The sequence below is a fragment of the Oncorhynchus kisutch genome, linkage group LG6, assembly GCF_002021735.2.
Source record: "Oncorhynchus kisutch isolate 150728-3 linkage group LG6, Okis_V2, whole genome shotgun sequence".
Taxonomy (NCBI): domain Eukaryota; kingdom Metazoa; phylum Chordata; class Actinopteri; order Salmoniformes; family Salmonidae; genus Oncorhynchus; species Oncorhynchus kisutch.
In genome coordinates this window covers 49,277,616-49,291,439 of record NC_034179.2, presented here as the reverse complement: position 1 = coordinate 49,291,439, position 13,824 = coordinate 49,277,616, and the positions used below count along the sequence as shown (strand labels likewise).

The 13,824-nt window shown below is 43.4% G+C and overlaps 1 protein-coding gene across 1 annotated transcript in view; it reads right to left on the bottom strand.

The window, feature by feature from the left end:
- LOC109891839 (CXADR-like membrane protein) overlaps positions 1-13,824 on the bottom strand; it is a 128,424-nt gene that overhangs the window by 19,043 nt on the left and 95,557 nt on the right. Inside the window, exon 2 of the mRNA XM_031826836.1 lies at positions 3,058-3,215. Coding sequence (XP_031682696.1) covers positions 3,058-3,215 — 158 coding nt within the window. The remainder of the gene's footprint in view (positions 1-3,057; positions 3,216-13,824) is intronic.

Genomic DNA, 13,824 nt, shown 5'->3' with positions numbered 1-13,824 from the left:
GTATTTGGGGAGTTTCTCCCATTCTTCTCTACAGATCTTCTCAAGCTCTGTCAGGTTGGATGGGGAGCGTCGCTGCACAGCTATTTTCAGGACTCTCCAGAGATGTTCGATCATGTTCAAGTGCGGGCTCTGGCTGGGCTACTCAAATACATTCAGAGACTTGTCCAGAAGCCTCTCCTGCACTGTTTTGGCTGTGTGCTTAGGGTCGTTGTCCTGTTGGAAGGTGAACCTTCGCCCCAGTCTGAGGTCATGAGTGCTCTGGAGATGGTTTACATCAAGGATCTCTCTGTACTTTGCTCCATTCATCTTTCCGTTGATCCTGACTAGTCTCTCAGTCCCTGCCGCTGAAAAACATGCTGCCACCACCATGCTTAATTGTAGGGATGGTGCCAGGTTTCCTCCAGACGTGACACTTGGCATTCAGGCCAAAGAGTTCAATTTTGGTTTCATCAGACCAGAGAATCTTGTCTCCAAGTGGGCTGTCATGTGCCCTTTACTGAGGAGTGGCTTCCGTCTGGCCACTCTACCATAAAGGCCTGATTGGTGAAGTGCTGCAGAGGTGTTTGTCCTTCTGGAAGGTTCTCCCATCTCCACAGAGAAACTCTGGAGCTCTGTCAGTGTGACTATTTGATTCTTGGTTACCTCCCTGACCAAGGCCCCGATTGCTCAGTTTGGCCAGCTCTAGGAAGAGTCTTGGTGGTTCCAAACTTCTTCCATTTAAGAATGATGGAGGCCACTGTGTTCTTGGGACCTTCAATGCTGCAGAAATGATTTGCTACCCTTTCCCAGATCTATGCCTCGACACAGTCCTGTCGTCTGGGTTTGGCCGGGGTAGGCAGTCATTGTAAATAAGAATTTGTTCTTAAATGACTTGCCTACTTAAATAAAAGGTTAAAAAAATACAAATAAAAGTAAAAAATTGAAATACAAAATAACACAAAATAAATTGTACAAGCAGGCTGCACTGTTTGACATGACTATAAGTTAGCTGTAGGTGGCTAGCTAGCAGGCAATGGATAAGGACTTAGCCAGCCAGTATAACTGAATGACTGGGTCGCGTGTCTGGCAACCGAACCAAATGAACGAAAGACCAGCCGGCTTGGGTAGCAACCCTAGATTTGTGTCGGGACTATATCTTGTGGAAGGATGAAATAGTATGAATAAATGTATCAAAATATTTTCTTTTATGTTTGTCATCTCTTTACAGCAATAGCCATTTGCATTCCAAATTGTTTTACCGCGATTGTATTTTTTTATATTGCGATATGCCTGGCTGAATCTCACTGACAGTGGCAACTCAACAATCATCTATTTGGTATTTGCAGCGCGTGCTGCCCAAATTGCGGGCCTTAACGAGAGTAGGCTATGCAATTTAAAACAATCCACAGCCATCCTCTGTGGCCAAATCATGCTTTCTGTTGTAGTAGCCTATTTTGAGCGACTTTATTTCTTTCTGTATAGACAGGAGTAAGCTAATTATGTCATTTTTGGCAATTCAATTGATTTTAGGGAAAGCTTCCCCTAGCCTTATGGACACACAGCCTATGCCTTTTAATGTGTCATAAACACAACCAGTCATGATGTTTTCATCACATAACAAAGTCACTCCTGTAGGCTACTCATCCACTCACAAAATCATTTCAGCATCCAAACCCCAACAGTGCAATGTGCACCCGCAATTTGATGAATGGAAAGAGACATCCGTTACAAAACACCCACGTGTATTGTAATGACATTCTGCAATTGTCATTAGGCCTACACTTGTAGCCTGAATTGACACATTCACTGTTGTCCACGTGCGCCTCGGTTCGGTGAGCCGAAAGCCGCTCATCATCTCTCCACAATGACAAAATGTAAATGTTATACTCAAACCACAAAGCAATTTGGAGCGTGTACCACCTGGCTTCCAGTCAATTCACACATTTTTCAAGCGGTTGACACGCAGTAATGTTAAATAATGGTGTAATACCCCCACTATTTTACCGCCTTACTTTTACCCCTCCTGGTACCCTAGTTAATAGAAATACCCATGAACAAACTGTGTCTACCACAGCATTATCTTAGACCCAAAGACAAAACAAAACATTCCTTCATTACTTGACTATGTAGGGATGTTTATAAATCAACAAATGCAAGGATCAAGACTTCATTTCATAATTTGACCATGTACGGAAATTTAAAAAAATCAACAAATGCATATGTTTTCCCCCTACAGCACTTAACGTTTATAACCCCCATTGCAGGTATTACATATCACCATGGATATCCAAGCAGAGCCTGTAAAGTGGGCGGATAAACCCGCAAGCCTAGTAAACGATCATTCGCCCAAAGGCAAACTGTAGCAGCACTTTTATTAACCAGCAGGGAGAGAGTGGAAGGAGAAAGTAGGCGGACGAATTGGTCTAACGAGCCTGACAGCACCTTGGAGGCTAGATTGACCAGAGGCCAAATGGAAAGAAAACTATGCCCACCTGCCAATTCCCGGTCATAAAAAAGAGCTGCAGATGGATTCAGTGAAACCAGAATGACAAAAACAAGACAGCCTGCATGCTGAAAGAGGCAGATCTCTGAAGTTGAGAGAAGTGGATGAGAGTTTGATTCAGTCCTTTGGGGGTCCTCCTAGTCATTGAGAAGAGGGGGTCCCTATAGACTAATATTGGCCTCAATGAACTGGAGATAGTGACGCACTGTATCTTATGTCATGAAGTCATATGTTGTGTCATCTTATGTCATGCGGTAGTAATGCCCACTGCTCTAGAGCTTTGTGCTCCCTCCTCCCATATACTTCTCTCTTTCTCTATCCTGTACAAAGGAACACACATATATGCTATAATTTCCTCTGGTTCTATGATACATCTCAATAGTATGGAGTTGCTTTCTGTCCTTGTGTCCTCTCCTACTGATCTGAAAACACAGGGTAGGTGACAGCAATATAGATTCCGAAACCAGGAATGTTCTTTCGCATGTCTAGTTATGGAGGAAAGGACACAAGGGGAGGAAGACACTTTAGTCAATTGAGATGCACCCCAAGTCGTCAGTCAAGTCAGCCACTCTCACCACTCTCTGCTTGGAGCTGGGCTTGAGGAGGAGCCACTCGATGTCCAGCGTGGGGGCGTCGCCTGCCCAGAACTGGTGGTGACAGGGCAGTGTGGCATTGTCCCCGACAACCCTCTTCATCTCTGTCTGGGCACACACCATCAACACACCCAGCAGAACTGTGTGGGCAGAGAGGAAAATGAGCTTAGAGACACATTACAGACACATACATACACTACATGACCAAAAGGATGTGGACACCTGCTCGTCAAACATCACATTCCAAAATCATGGGCATTAATATGGAGTTGGTCCCCCCTTTGCTGCTATAACAGCTTCCACTTATTTGGGAAGGCTTTCCACTAGGTGTTGGAACATTGCTGCGGGGACTTGCTTCCATTCAGCCACAAGAGCATTAGTGAGGTCGGGCACTGATATTGGGCAATTAGAACTGGCTCGCAGTCGGCGTTCCAATTCATCCCAAAGTTGTTTGATGGGGTTGAGGTCAGGGCTCTGTGCAGGTCAGTCAAATTCTCGCTTTGTGCATGGGGGCATTGTCATGTAGAAACAGGAAAGGGCCTTCCCCAAACTGTTACAAAGTTGGAAGCACAGAATCGTCTAGAATGTCATTGCATTCTGTAGCGTTAACATTTTTCTTCACTGGAACTCCTCCTCCACCAAACTTTACAGTTGGTACTGTGCATTGGGGCAGGTAGCGCTCTCCTGGCATCTGCCAAAACCAGATTGGGAAGTGTTATCAATCACTCCAGAGAAGGCATTTCCAATAATCCAGAGTCCAACGGTGGTGAGCTTTACACCAATCCAATCGACTGACGGTTTGCACATGGTGATCTTACGTTTGTGTGCGGCTGCTCAGCCATAGAAACCCATTTCATGAAGCTCCCGACAAACAGATATTGTGTTGACGTTGCTTCCAGAGGCAGTTTGGAACTCTGTAGTGAGGGTTGCAACTGAGGACAGATTCAGCACTCGGTTCCGTTCTGTGAGCTTGTGTGGCCTACCACTTCACAGCTGAGCCGTTGTTGCTCCTAGACCACTTCACAATATTAGCAGTTACAGTTGACCAGGGCAGCTCTAGCAGGGCAGACATTTGACTAATTTACTTGTTGGACAGATAGCATCCTATAATGGTGCCATGTTGAAAGTGATTGAGCTCTTCAGTAAGACCATTCTACTGCCAATGTTGGTTTATGGAGATTGCATGGTTGTGTACTCAGTTTTATACACCTGTCAGCAACGGGTGTGGCTGAAATAGCCGAATCCACTAACTTGAAGGGGTGTCAACATACTTTTGTATATATGTACACGCATGCACGCACGCACGCACCAGGGTATTGGGGGTAATAATGAGCCAAAGTAGAATGGACTTCACTGCCTCATACACACAGCATGTGGAGAGGTTAGCTTTGTTGTGCTTTGATACAGTGGAATCGAACCTGTATAACTCAATAATAACATTAGCGCACTGAGCTTAAGCCCAGAAATTAGCTGCGATGCTGCTCACACATGTATTCAGGTCTCAGACAGGTTACTCCTCAAAGAAGGAAAATCTCAAACAAGGTTACTCCTCACACAAGCATAGATGGGCGAACCACCTCTGCAAGAAAAGCATAATCCATAATAGGTGATCAATGTTCTTTTCACTGCCCTCTCCTTTGTGAAATCTACCTCAACGCTACAGCATGTCTCTATCCAACTAAGGTGTACATCTCTCCATTGAAATACATTGTAAACCTTTTTGCAGCCTGTTTACAAGGCACTCATTCCAGTGAGAGACTAATGGCCAATGCAACACATCTGGGACCTTGGTCTGGATTAACTGTACAATGCATGGATAGGATGGCATTAAAATGGCATCAGGGGGGATTTACACTGAGATCAGTCTCATCACAATGGATGGCAGAAAATAAAAGCGATGAGGAAAGAACAGAAATCTCCCTGAGCGGCTGATTTTCTGTTGAGCTTCTGTCTTCGTCCCAAATGGCATTCTATTACCTATGTAGTGCACTAGTCACAAGTAGTGCACTATTTGGGGAATAGGTGTAACGGTTTTCTTCCGTTGAAGGAGAGGAGGACCAAAATGCAGCGTGGTTAGTGTTCAACATCTTTAATATAGACGATAAACGATAACTTGTTAGAATTATTTATTATTTTTTTGCCATGCCAATAAAGCAGTTTGAATTTAGAACATTATTCAGTGTAATGTCAGTCACAGACTGATGATGAAAAAATAACTCAAGTATAATGGTGAGAGAGCACGGGGTAAGTTTCGAAACAGCAATGCTCAGTATGGGGATTAATATTATACATGAGTATTATAAACTGAGTGTAAAAAACATTATGACACTTTCCTAATATAGAGCGTTCCATGTTGACTCCAATGCTTCCCACAGTTGTGTCAAGTTAGCTGGAGGTCCTTTGGGTGGTGGACCATTTTTGATTCACACAGGAAACTGTTGAGTGTTAAAAAAAACAGCAGCGTTGCAGTTCTTGACACAAGCCGGAGTGCCTGGCACCTACTACCATGCCCCGTTCAAAGGCACTTAAATATCTTGTTTTGACCATTCTCCCTCTGCTCAGTCTGTCATGGAAAGAGCCGGTGTTCTTAATGTTTTGTACAACCATCAAAAACTATTTTCAGTGCCTGGTCGAGATTTTTGTTGTTGTTGTTGACAAAAGTCCATAATTTCATGCTTTACCCCGGGAACGCTAAAGCCATATCACCTCTGCATATCGCCCACTCTCACATATCCTCATATATCCACATGGCTGACCAAGTCTAGGGCTTCCATGACACTAGCATAAAAGCTCATTAGAGAGCGCTAACAGATTAGCCCAACCCTCTTCCCCCCCATACATGACATGATGGTGGCAATTAAGATACAGTATGTAATTAGAAGGAGCTGGAGAGAGGACAACAGGATCATTTGTAATGATTACTCAATATGGGCCTAATTAGATTAAATTGAGTGCCACTCAGAAGCTTGGGGGGTGACAAGCAGGTGTGAACAGGACCCCTTTGTGAAAGTAATGTCTTTGCTCACAAGCCACTGAAAGAGATGCTAAGTCTAGTCAGGCTAGGGCTCTGTACTCAATAAAGACCGTAGCTAACAGGTTAACTGGCCTCCAGCTTTTAGAAAATGGTGGAAAGTCAATGTCCAATATCCAGTAGAAGTAATTTCTCTAGCCAACCTGGCAACAGATAACTTCCTGAATATAATAACAAGATGGCTGCCGCTAAAAGTGTTGGGTCCCTACTCCCCACTCCTTCCTGTTTTAGCACTGTGTTTCTCATAGCTATTGATCTTTGTGTAGTTAAGAACGTACCGTAAGCTTATTCCACAGATAGGTTTCTTCACAACGTTGTCAAGGAGGGGGGTCACGTGTGTTTGCAAAGCAGAAACGTGACATCCGTAATATTTGCACTTGCCGATGCCGTGTTAGGAGTTGGCAGGGGAGGACCTGAGAGCTCAGCAGGGACCTAGCAAGACGCTCTCTCTCTCTCTCTATATATATATATATATATATTTTTTTTTAAATATATATATTTTTTAATGATTAAATGAAATATACTATGACATTACACTCCCTTATAACGTTCTTTAAACATTCTCGGGACATTTTCTGGCTTGAGTGTCATTCAGATACATGGTCGTCAATGGAAGAAAGAAACATGACAGAGAAGGTTAAAGGATAGGTAGCATAAATGTAATCACATGTAACATATGGATTTGCATTAGTATACACATCAAAAGTCCCAATGCAAAGTTACACTTCACTTTTACATTTTTCGAGTTATTACATAAAAATGATCAGAATTCCGAAGAATGCCGTTGTTGCTATCAACACCTAGGCTAGCTTACAGGTACATTAAAGTAAACCAAAGTTTAGCCTACTCACAGAGAACATGCCGAAAAGACAAAACAAAAAGGAGAACAGATGAGGTACTGTACGATTAGAGCAAGCAAGTTTGATTTTATTTTTCGTGTTGAGCCCACGGCAAGAAGGCACTAGATCCTGCCATGCAAACGGGTTCCCACTAGATAACACATCCGTGAAGAGCATTAGGATGCGGCATGGCTGCATGTGCCACTTCTGCTCCTTGTTTACATCACACTCCCACGTGAGTGGTTGATTTTATCTCAACACCGCTAACACTTCTGGAATGTAATCACATGCTAGCACGGCTAGAGGCTAACTTTGCGGGAGCTACCGAGCAAGCATACGAACTTGGTAGCACAGAGTAGATTCTCCATATGATGTTGAGAAATAGTGTATTGTAGGTAGTTTAGAAGATATCCGGAAATAAGTAAATAAATACAGAATGTAATAACCCAAAAACATGACTGTTTGTACTTATAGGTAACCAGATCGTGATTACAACAAAGTTACTATGTCTTTGACCACACTGTGTTCTTACTTATGCTTCCTACCCTTTAAGCAGGTTACAACTTCATAGAAGAGATGCAAAGTGGAAAGATAGACGAGAGAGGATCCGAGAGCAGATTTTAGCTTACCAGAAACTTATCAGCAGCAGCACAGTATGCATATGCTGACCGTGTATAGGGTAAAATGACCATGGGGCTATGGATAAAAGCCTAAATGTTAAATTGTTCGTCCTTTGGACTGCGATCATCCGTATTAGAGGTTGACAGATTAATTGGCATGGCCGATCAATTAGGGCCGATTTGAAGTTTTCATAACAATCGGTAATCGTCCTTTTTGGACGCCGATTATGGCCGATTATATTGCACTTCATGAGGAGACTGCATGGCAGACTGACCACCTGTTACCTTGGCTCCTTGCTGCACTCGCGTAAGTTGCTAGCTAGCATTAAACTTATCTTATAAAAAACAATCAATCTTAACATAATCACTAGTTAACTACACATGGTTGATGATATTACTAGTTTATCTAGCTTGTCCTGCATTGCATATAATCAATGCGGTGCCTGTTAATTTATCATCGAATCACAGCCTACTTCGCCAAACGGGTGATGATTTAACAAGCGCATTCGCAAAAAAAGCACTGTCATTGCATCAATGTCTACCTAACCATAAACATCAATGCCTTTCTTAAAATCAATACACAAGTACATATTTTTTTTAAACCTGCATATTTAGTTAATATTGCCTGCTAACATGATTTTATTTTAACTAGGGAAATTGTGTCACTTCTCTTGCGTTCTGTGCATGCAGAGTCAGCGTATATGCAGCCGTTTGGGCCGCCTGGCTCGTTGCGAACTGTGTGAAGACCATTTCTTACTAACAAAGACAGAATTTTACATAATTATGACATAACATTGAAGGTTGTGCAATGTAACAGTAATATTTAGACTTAGGGATGCCACCCATTCGATAAAATACGGAACGGTTCCGTATTTCACTGAAAGAATAAACGTTTGTTTTCGAAATGATAGTTTCCGGATTTGACCATATTAATGACCTAAGGCTCGTGTATTTCTGTGGGTTTATTATATTATAATCAAGTCTATGATTTGATATTTGATAGAGGAGTCTGACTGAGCGGCGGTAGCCTGCTGCAGGCTCGTAAGCATTCATTCAAACAGCACTTTCCTGCGTTTTCCAGCAGCTCTTCGCAATGCTTGCTTCACAGCGCTGGTTATGACTTCAAGCCTATCAACTCCCGAGATTAGGCTGGCAATACTCTAGTGCCTATAAGAACATCCAATAGTCAAAGGTATATGAAATACAAATGGTATAGAGAGAAATAGTCCTATAATTCCTATAATAACTACAACCTAAAACTTTTTAACTGGGACTCATGTTAAAAGGAACCACCAGCTTTCATATGTTCTCATATTCTGAGCAAGGAACTTAAACGTTAGCTTTTTTGCATGGCACATATTGCACTTTCTTATCCAACACTGTGTTTTTGAATTATTTCAACCAAATTGAACATGTTTCATTATTTATTTGAGACTAAATTAATTTTATTGATGTAATATATTAAGTTAAAATAAAAGTGTTAATTCAGTATTGTTGTAATTGTCATTATTACAAATATATATATATAAAAATCGTCCGATTAATAGGTATTGGCTTTTTTGGTCCTCCAATAATCGGTATCGGTGTTGAAATATCATAATCGGCCGACCTCTAATCCATATGGTCTATGATGTTCTGGCCTGGGCTGTTAGTATTGTTTCCCAGTCTGGATGAGGACAGTACAAAAATAAATATAAAAAATAGGAGTGTGTGTGTGCAGTATACGTGTCTGCACACATGTGAATGGGAGTTTGTGTGTGTTTGTGTGTGTCTGCGATTATTAACAAGCCACTTCACTGAGTGAGAGCTCAAAGCAGAGCATCAGAGAGAGAGAGACAGAGATAAAGGAGCTGGTTCCTCTGAAGATGCCCTAAGGGGAGTCGTGCTCCAGTAAATTCCCTCCTCCCCACAGCCTCCTTCCAGTCTTATTATAGGAGCACATAGGACCCAGTGGGACACATCGAGCCCCGTACCCTTCAAACTGTCCAAAGTCACGCTGCCTGTCTGACTAGCCTGCCCGCACATCCGAGTCAGCACATCGCCCGTGCTCCCATGCTCTGCCACAGAGAAATGCTCAGATCTGAGGAAAAAAACACAGCGACATCAAAGAGAAAACTAAAAGAGAGAAAAGGGCCTAACTTCCGGCTGTAAACTCAGATTATAATTATTATTTATGTTCGCCCCATCATTTGGGGTGAAGAATCCTCAGAATGCATCAGTGGGCCCAAAACATGAGGGGTTGAACGTCGACTAACTGACTGATGACTAACTGACTGTGTGAGCTGCACGCTGATACAGTTGAAGTCGGAAGTTTACATAGACATCAGCCAAATACATTTAAACTCAGTTTTTCACAATTCCTGACATTTAATCATAGGAAAAATTCCCTGTGTTAGGTCAGTTAGGATCACCACTTTATTTTAAGAATCTGAAATGTCAGAATAATAGTACAGAGAATGATTTATTTCAGCTTTTATTTATTTCATCACATTCCCAGTGCATCAGAAGTTTACATACACTCAATTAGTATTTGGTAGCATTATCTTTAAATTGTTTAACTTGGGTCAAACGTTTCAGGTAGCCTTCCACAAGCTTCCCACAATAAGTTGGGTGAATTTTACACCATTCCTCCTGACAGAGCTGGTGTAACTGAGTCAGGTTTGTAGGCCTCCTTGCTCGCACACGCTTTTTCAGTTCTGCCCACACATTTTCTATAGGATTGAGGTTAGGGCTATGTGATGGCCACTCCAATACCTTGACTTTGTTGTCCTTAAGCCATTTTGCCACAACTTTGGAAGTATGCTTGGGGTCATTGTCCATTTGGAAGACCCATTTGCGACCAAGCTTTAACTTCCTGACTGATGTCTTGAGATGTTGCTTCAATATATCCACATATTTTTCCTGCCTCATGATGCCATCTATTTTGTGAAGTACATCAGCCCCTCCTGCAGCAAAGCACCCCCACAACTTGATGCTGCCACCCCCGTGCTTCACGGTTGGGATGGTATTCTTCGGGTGCAAGCCTCCCCCTTTTTCCTCCAAACATAACGATGGTCATTATGGCCAACAGTTCTATTTTTATTTAATCAGACCAGAGGACATTTCTCCAAAATGTACGATCTTTGTTCCCATGCAGTTGCAAACCGTAGTCTGGCTTTTTTTATGGCGGTTTTGGAGCAGTGGCTTCTTCCTTGCTGGGCGGCCTTTCAGGTTTTGTCGATATAGGACTTGTTTCACTGTGGATATAGATACTTTCATACCCGTTTCCTCCAGCATCTTCACAAGGTCCTTTGCTGTTGTTCTCAGATTGATTTGCACTTTTCGCACCAAAGTATGTTCATGTCTAGGAGACAGTATGCGTTTCCTTCCTGAGCGGTATGACAGCTGCGTGGTCCCATGGTGTTTATACTTGCGTATTATTGTTTGTACAGATGAACGTGGTAACTTCAGGCATTTGGAAATTGCTCCCAAGGATGAACCAGACTTGTGAAGGTCTAAAAAAAAATTCTGAGGTCTTGGCTGATTTCTTTTGATTTTCTCATGATGTCGAGCAAAGAGGCACTGAGTTTGAAGGTAGGCCTTGAAATACATCCACAGGTATACCTCCAATTGACTTAAATTATGTCAATTAGGCTATCAGAAGCATCTAAAGCCATGACATAATTTATTTTCTGGAATTTTCCAAGCTGTTTAAAGGCACTGTCAACTTAGTGTACGTAAACTTCTGACCTACTGGAATTGTGATACAGTGAATTATAAGTGAAATAATCTGTCTGTAAACAATTGTTGGAAAAATTACTTGTCATGCACAAAGTAGATGTCCTAACCGACTTGCCAAAACTATAGTTTGTTAACAAGAAATTTGTGGAGTGGTTGAAAAATTAGTTTTAATGACTCCAACCTAAGTGTATGTAAACTTACGACTTCAACTGTATATCTTCCAAGCCTTAAATTCAATGTGATAGACGCCATCCCAAAGGTATATGTACAGTAGTGGTCTCAGTGAAGGGCAATGAATAACTTAGGAGGCGACTGACAAGAAGAAGAGTTTGTTGCTTTGTGTTAGTTGTGAGTCTGCATGTAAATGCTGTGGCATGTGCCGTATCTGCATAATGAAACACACAACCTGCCTGAGAGTGGCTATATCAATCGCACACCCACCCCATTGGTAAAGCCGTTCACACAGCTTCTAGGCTCTTGTCAAATACAGCACTCATTACACTTTAAGGGCTTAGTGTTACATACAGTATGAGTGACTAGTGCCTCTCGTCGCGGTTTCGGGCCAGCCAAGGGGACGGCCTTGGTGAATTGAGAGCCAAGGCCCAGTCCCACTGCTACCTGCCGGTGAGACGCCTTATTTCTTCCCCTCGCTTGACAGGTCAGCCTACTGTTAAAAAAACATTGAGGGGTGGTGTTGCATTACACCAAGTACCCTGCAACATAGCGAGAAACAGTTATTTAGTCTCCAGCCAGATTTGAAGCCGCTTGGACCTCGCAGAGTTTCCGTCTGCGAGGTGATGGGTACAATACTCACCTATGCCAATAGGTATGCAGCGCCTACTGTAGAGTGTGAACCACAGCATTTAACCATAGAAAGAGGACTGGGAATATGGCCAAATATAAACAGTGAAGTTATTCCCTCCACAAGGCAATCCAACAAGCGAAATGTCGATATAGGGACAAAGTGGAGTCGCAATTCAGACACACGGCTCAGACACAAGACGTATGTGGCAGGGTCTACAGGAAATCAAGGACTACAAAAAGAAAACCAGCCACACTACGTCTCACTTCCAGACAAACTAAACACCTTCTTTGCCCGCTTTGAGGATAATACAGTGTCACTGTTGAGGCCAGCTAACAAGGACTGCAGCCACCCCTCTCCTTCTCCTTGGCTGAAATGAGGAAGACATTTAAACGTGTTAACCCTCGCAAGGCTGCTGTCCAAGACGGAATTCCAAGCTGCGTTCTCAGAGCATGCGCAGACCAGCTGGCTGGTGTGTTTACGGACATATTCAATCGCTCCCTATCCCAGTCTGCTGTCCCCACATGCTTCAAGACGGCCACCATTGTTCCTGTACCCAGAAGGCATAGATTACTACCGCCCCATAGCACTCACTTCTGTCATCATGAAGTGCTTTGAGAGACTAGTCAAGGATCATATCACCTCCACCTTACCTGCCAACCTAGACCCACTTAAGTTGGCATACCACCCCAACAGGTCCACAGACGATGCAATTGCCATTACACTGCACACTGCCCTATCCCATCTGGACAAGAGGAATTCCAATCTAAGAATGCTGTTCATTGACTACAGGTCAGCATTCAACATCATAGAACGCTCCAAGCTCATCATTAAGCTGGAGGCCCTGGATCTCAACCCTGCCCTGTGCAATTGGGTCCTGGACTTGAAGGGCCGCCCCCAGGTGGTGAAGGTAGGAAACAACATCTCCACTTCGCTGATCCTCAACACTGGGGCCCCAGTGTGTGCTCACGGCCTTCTGTACTTCCTGTTCACCCATGACTGCGTGGCCATGGACGCCTCCAACTCAATCATCAAGTTTGCAGATGACACAACAGTAGTGGGCTTGATCACCAACAATGATGAGACAGCCTACAGGGAGGAGGTGAGGGCACTCGGAGTGTGGTGTCAGGAAAACAACCTCTCACTCAACGTCAACAAAACAAAGGAGATGATCATGGACTTCAGGAAACAGTAGAAGGAGCACCCCCCTATCCACATCGAAGGGACAGTAGCGGAGAAGGTGTCAAGTTTTAAGTTCCTTGGCATACACATCACAGACAAACTGAAATGGTCCACCCACACAGACAGTGTGGTGAAGAAGGTGTAACAGCGCCTCTTCAACCTCAGGAGGCTGAAGAAATTTGGCTTGATACCTAAAACCCTGACAAACTTTTACAGATGCAGAATCGAGAGCATCCTGTCGGGCTGTATCACCGCCTGGTACGGCAACTGCACCGCCCTCAACCGCAAGGCTCTCCAGAGGGTGGTGCGGTCTGCACAACGCATCACCATCAACGCAAATGACCTGCCCTCCAAGACACCTACAGCACTCGATGTCACAGGAAGGTCAAAAAGATCCTAAAGGACAACAACCACCCCAGCCACCGCCTGTTCACCCCGCTACCATCCAGAAGGCGACGTCAATACAGGTGCATCAAAGCTGAGAGACTGAAAAACTGCTTCTATCTCAAGCCATCCGAAGGCTAAACAGGAATCACTAACTCAGAGAGGCTGTTG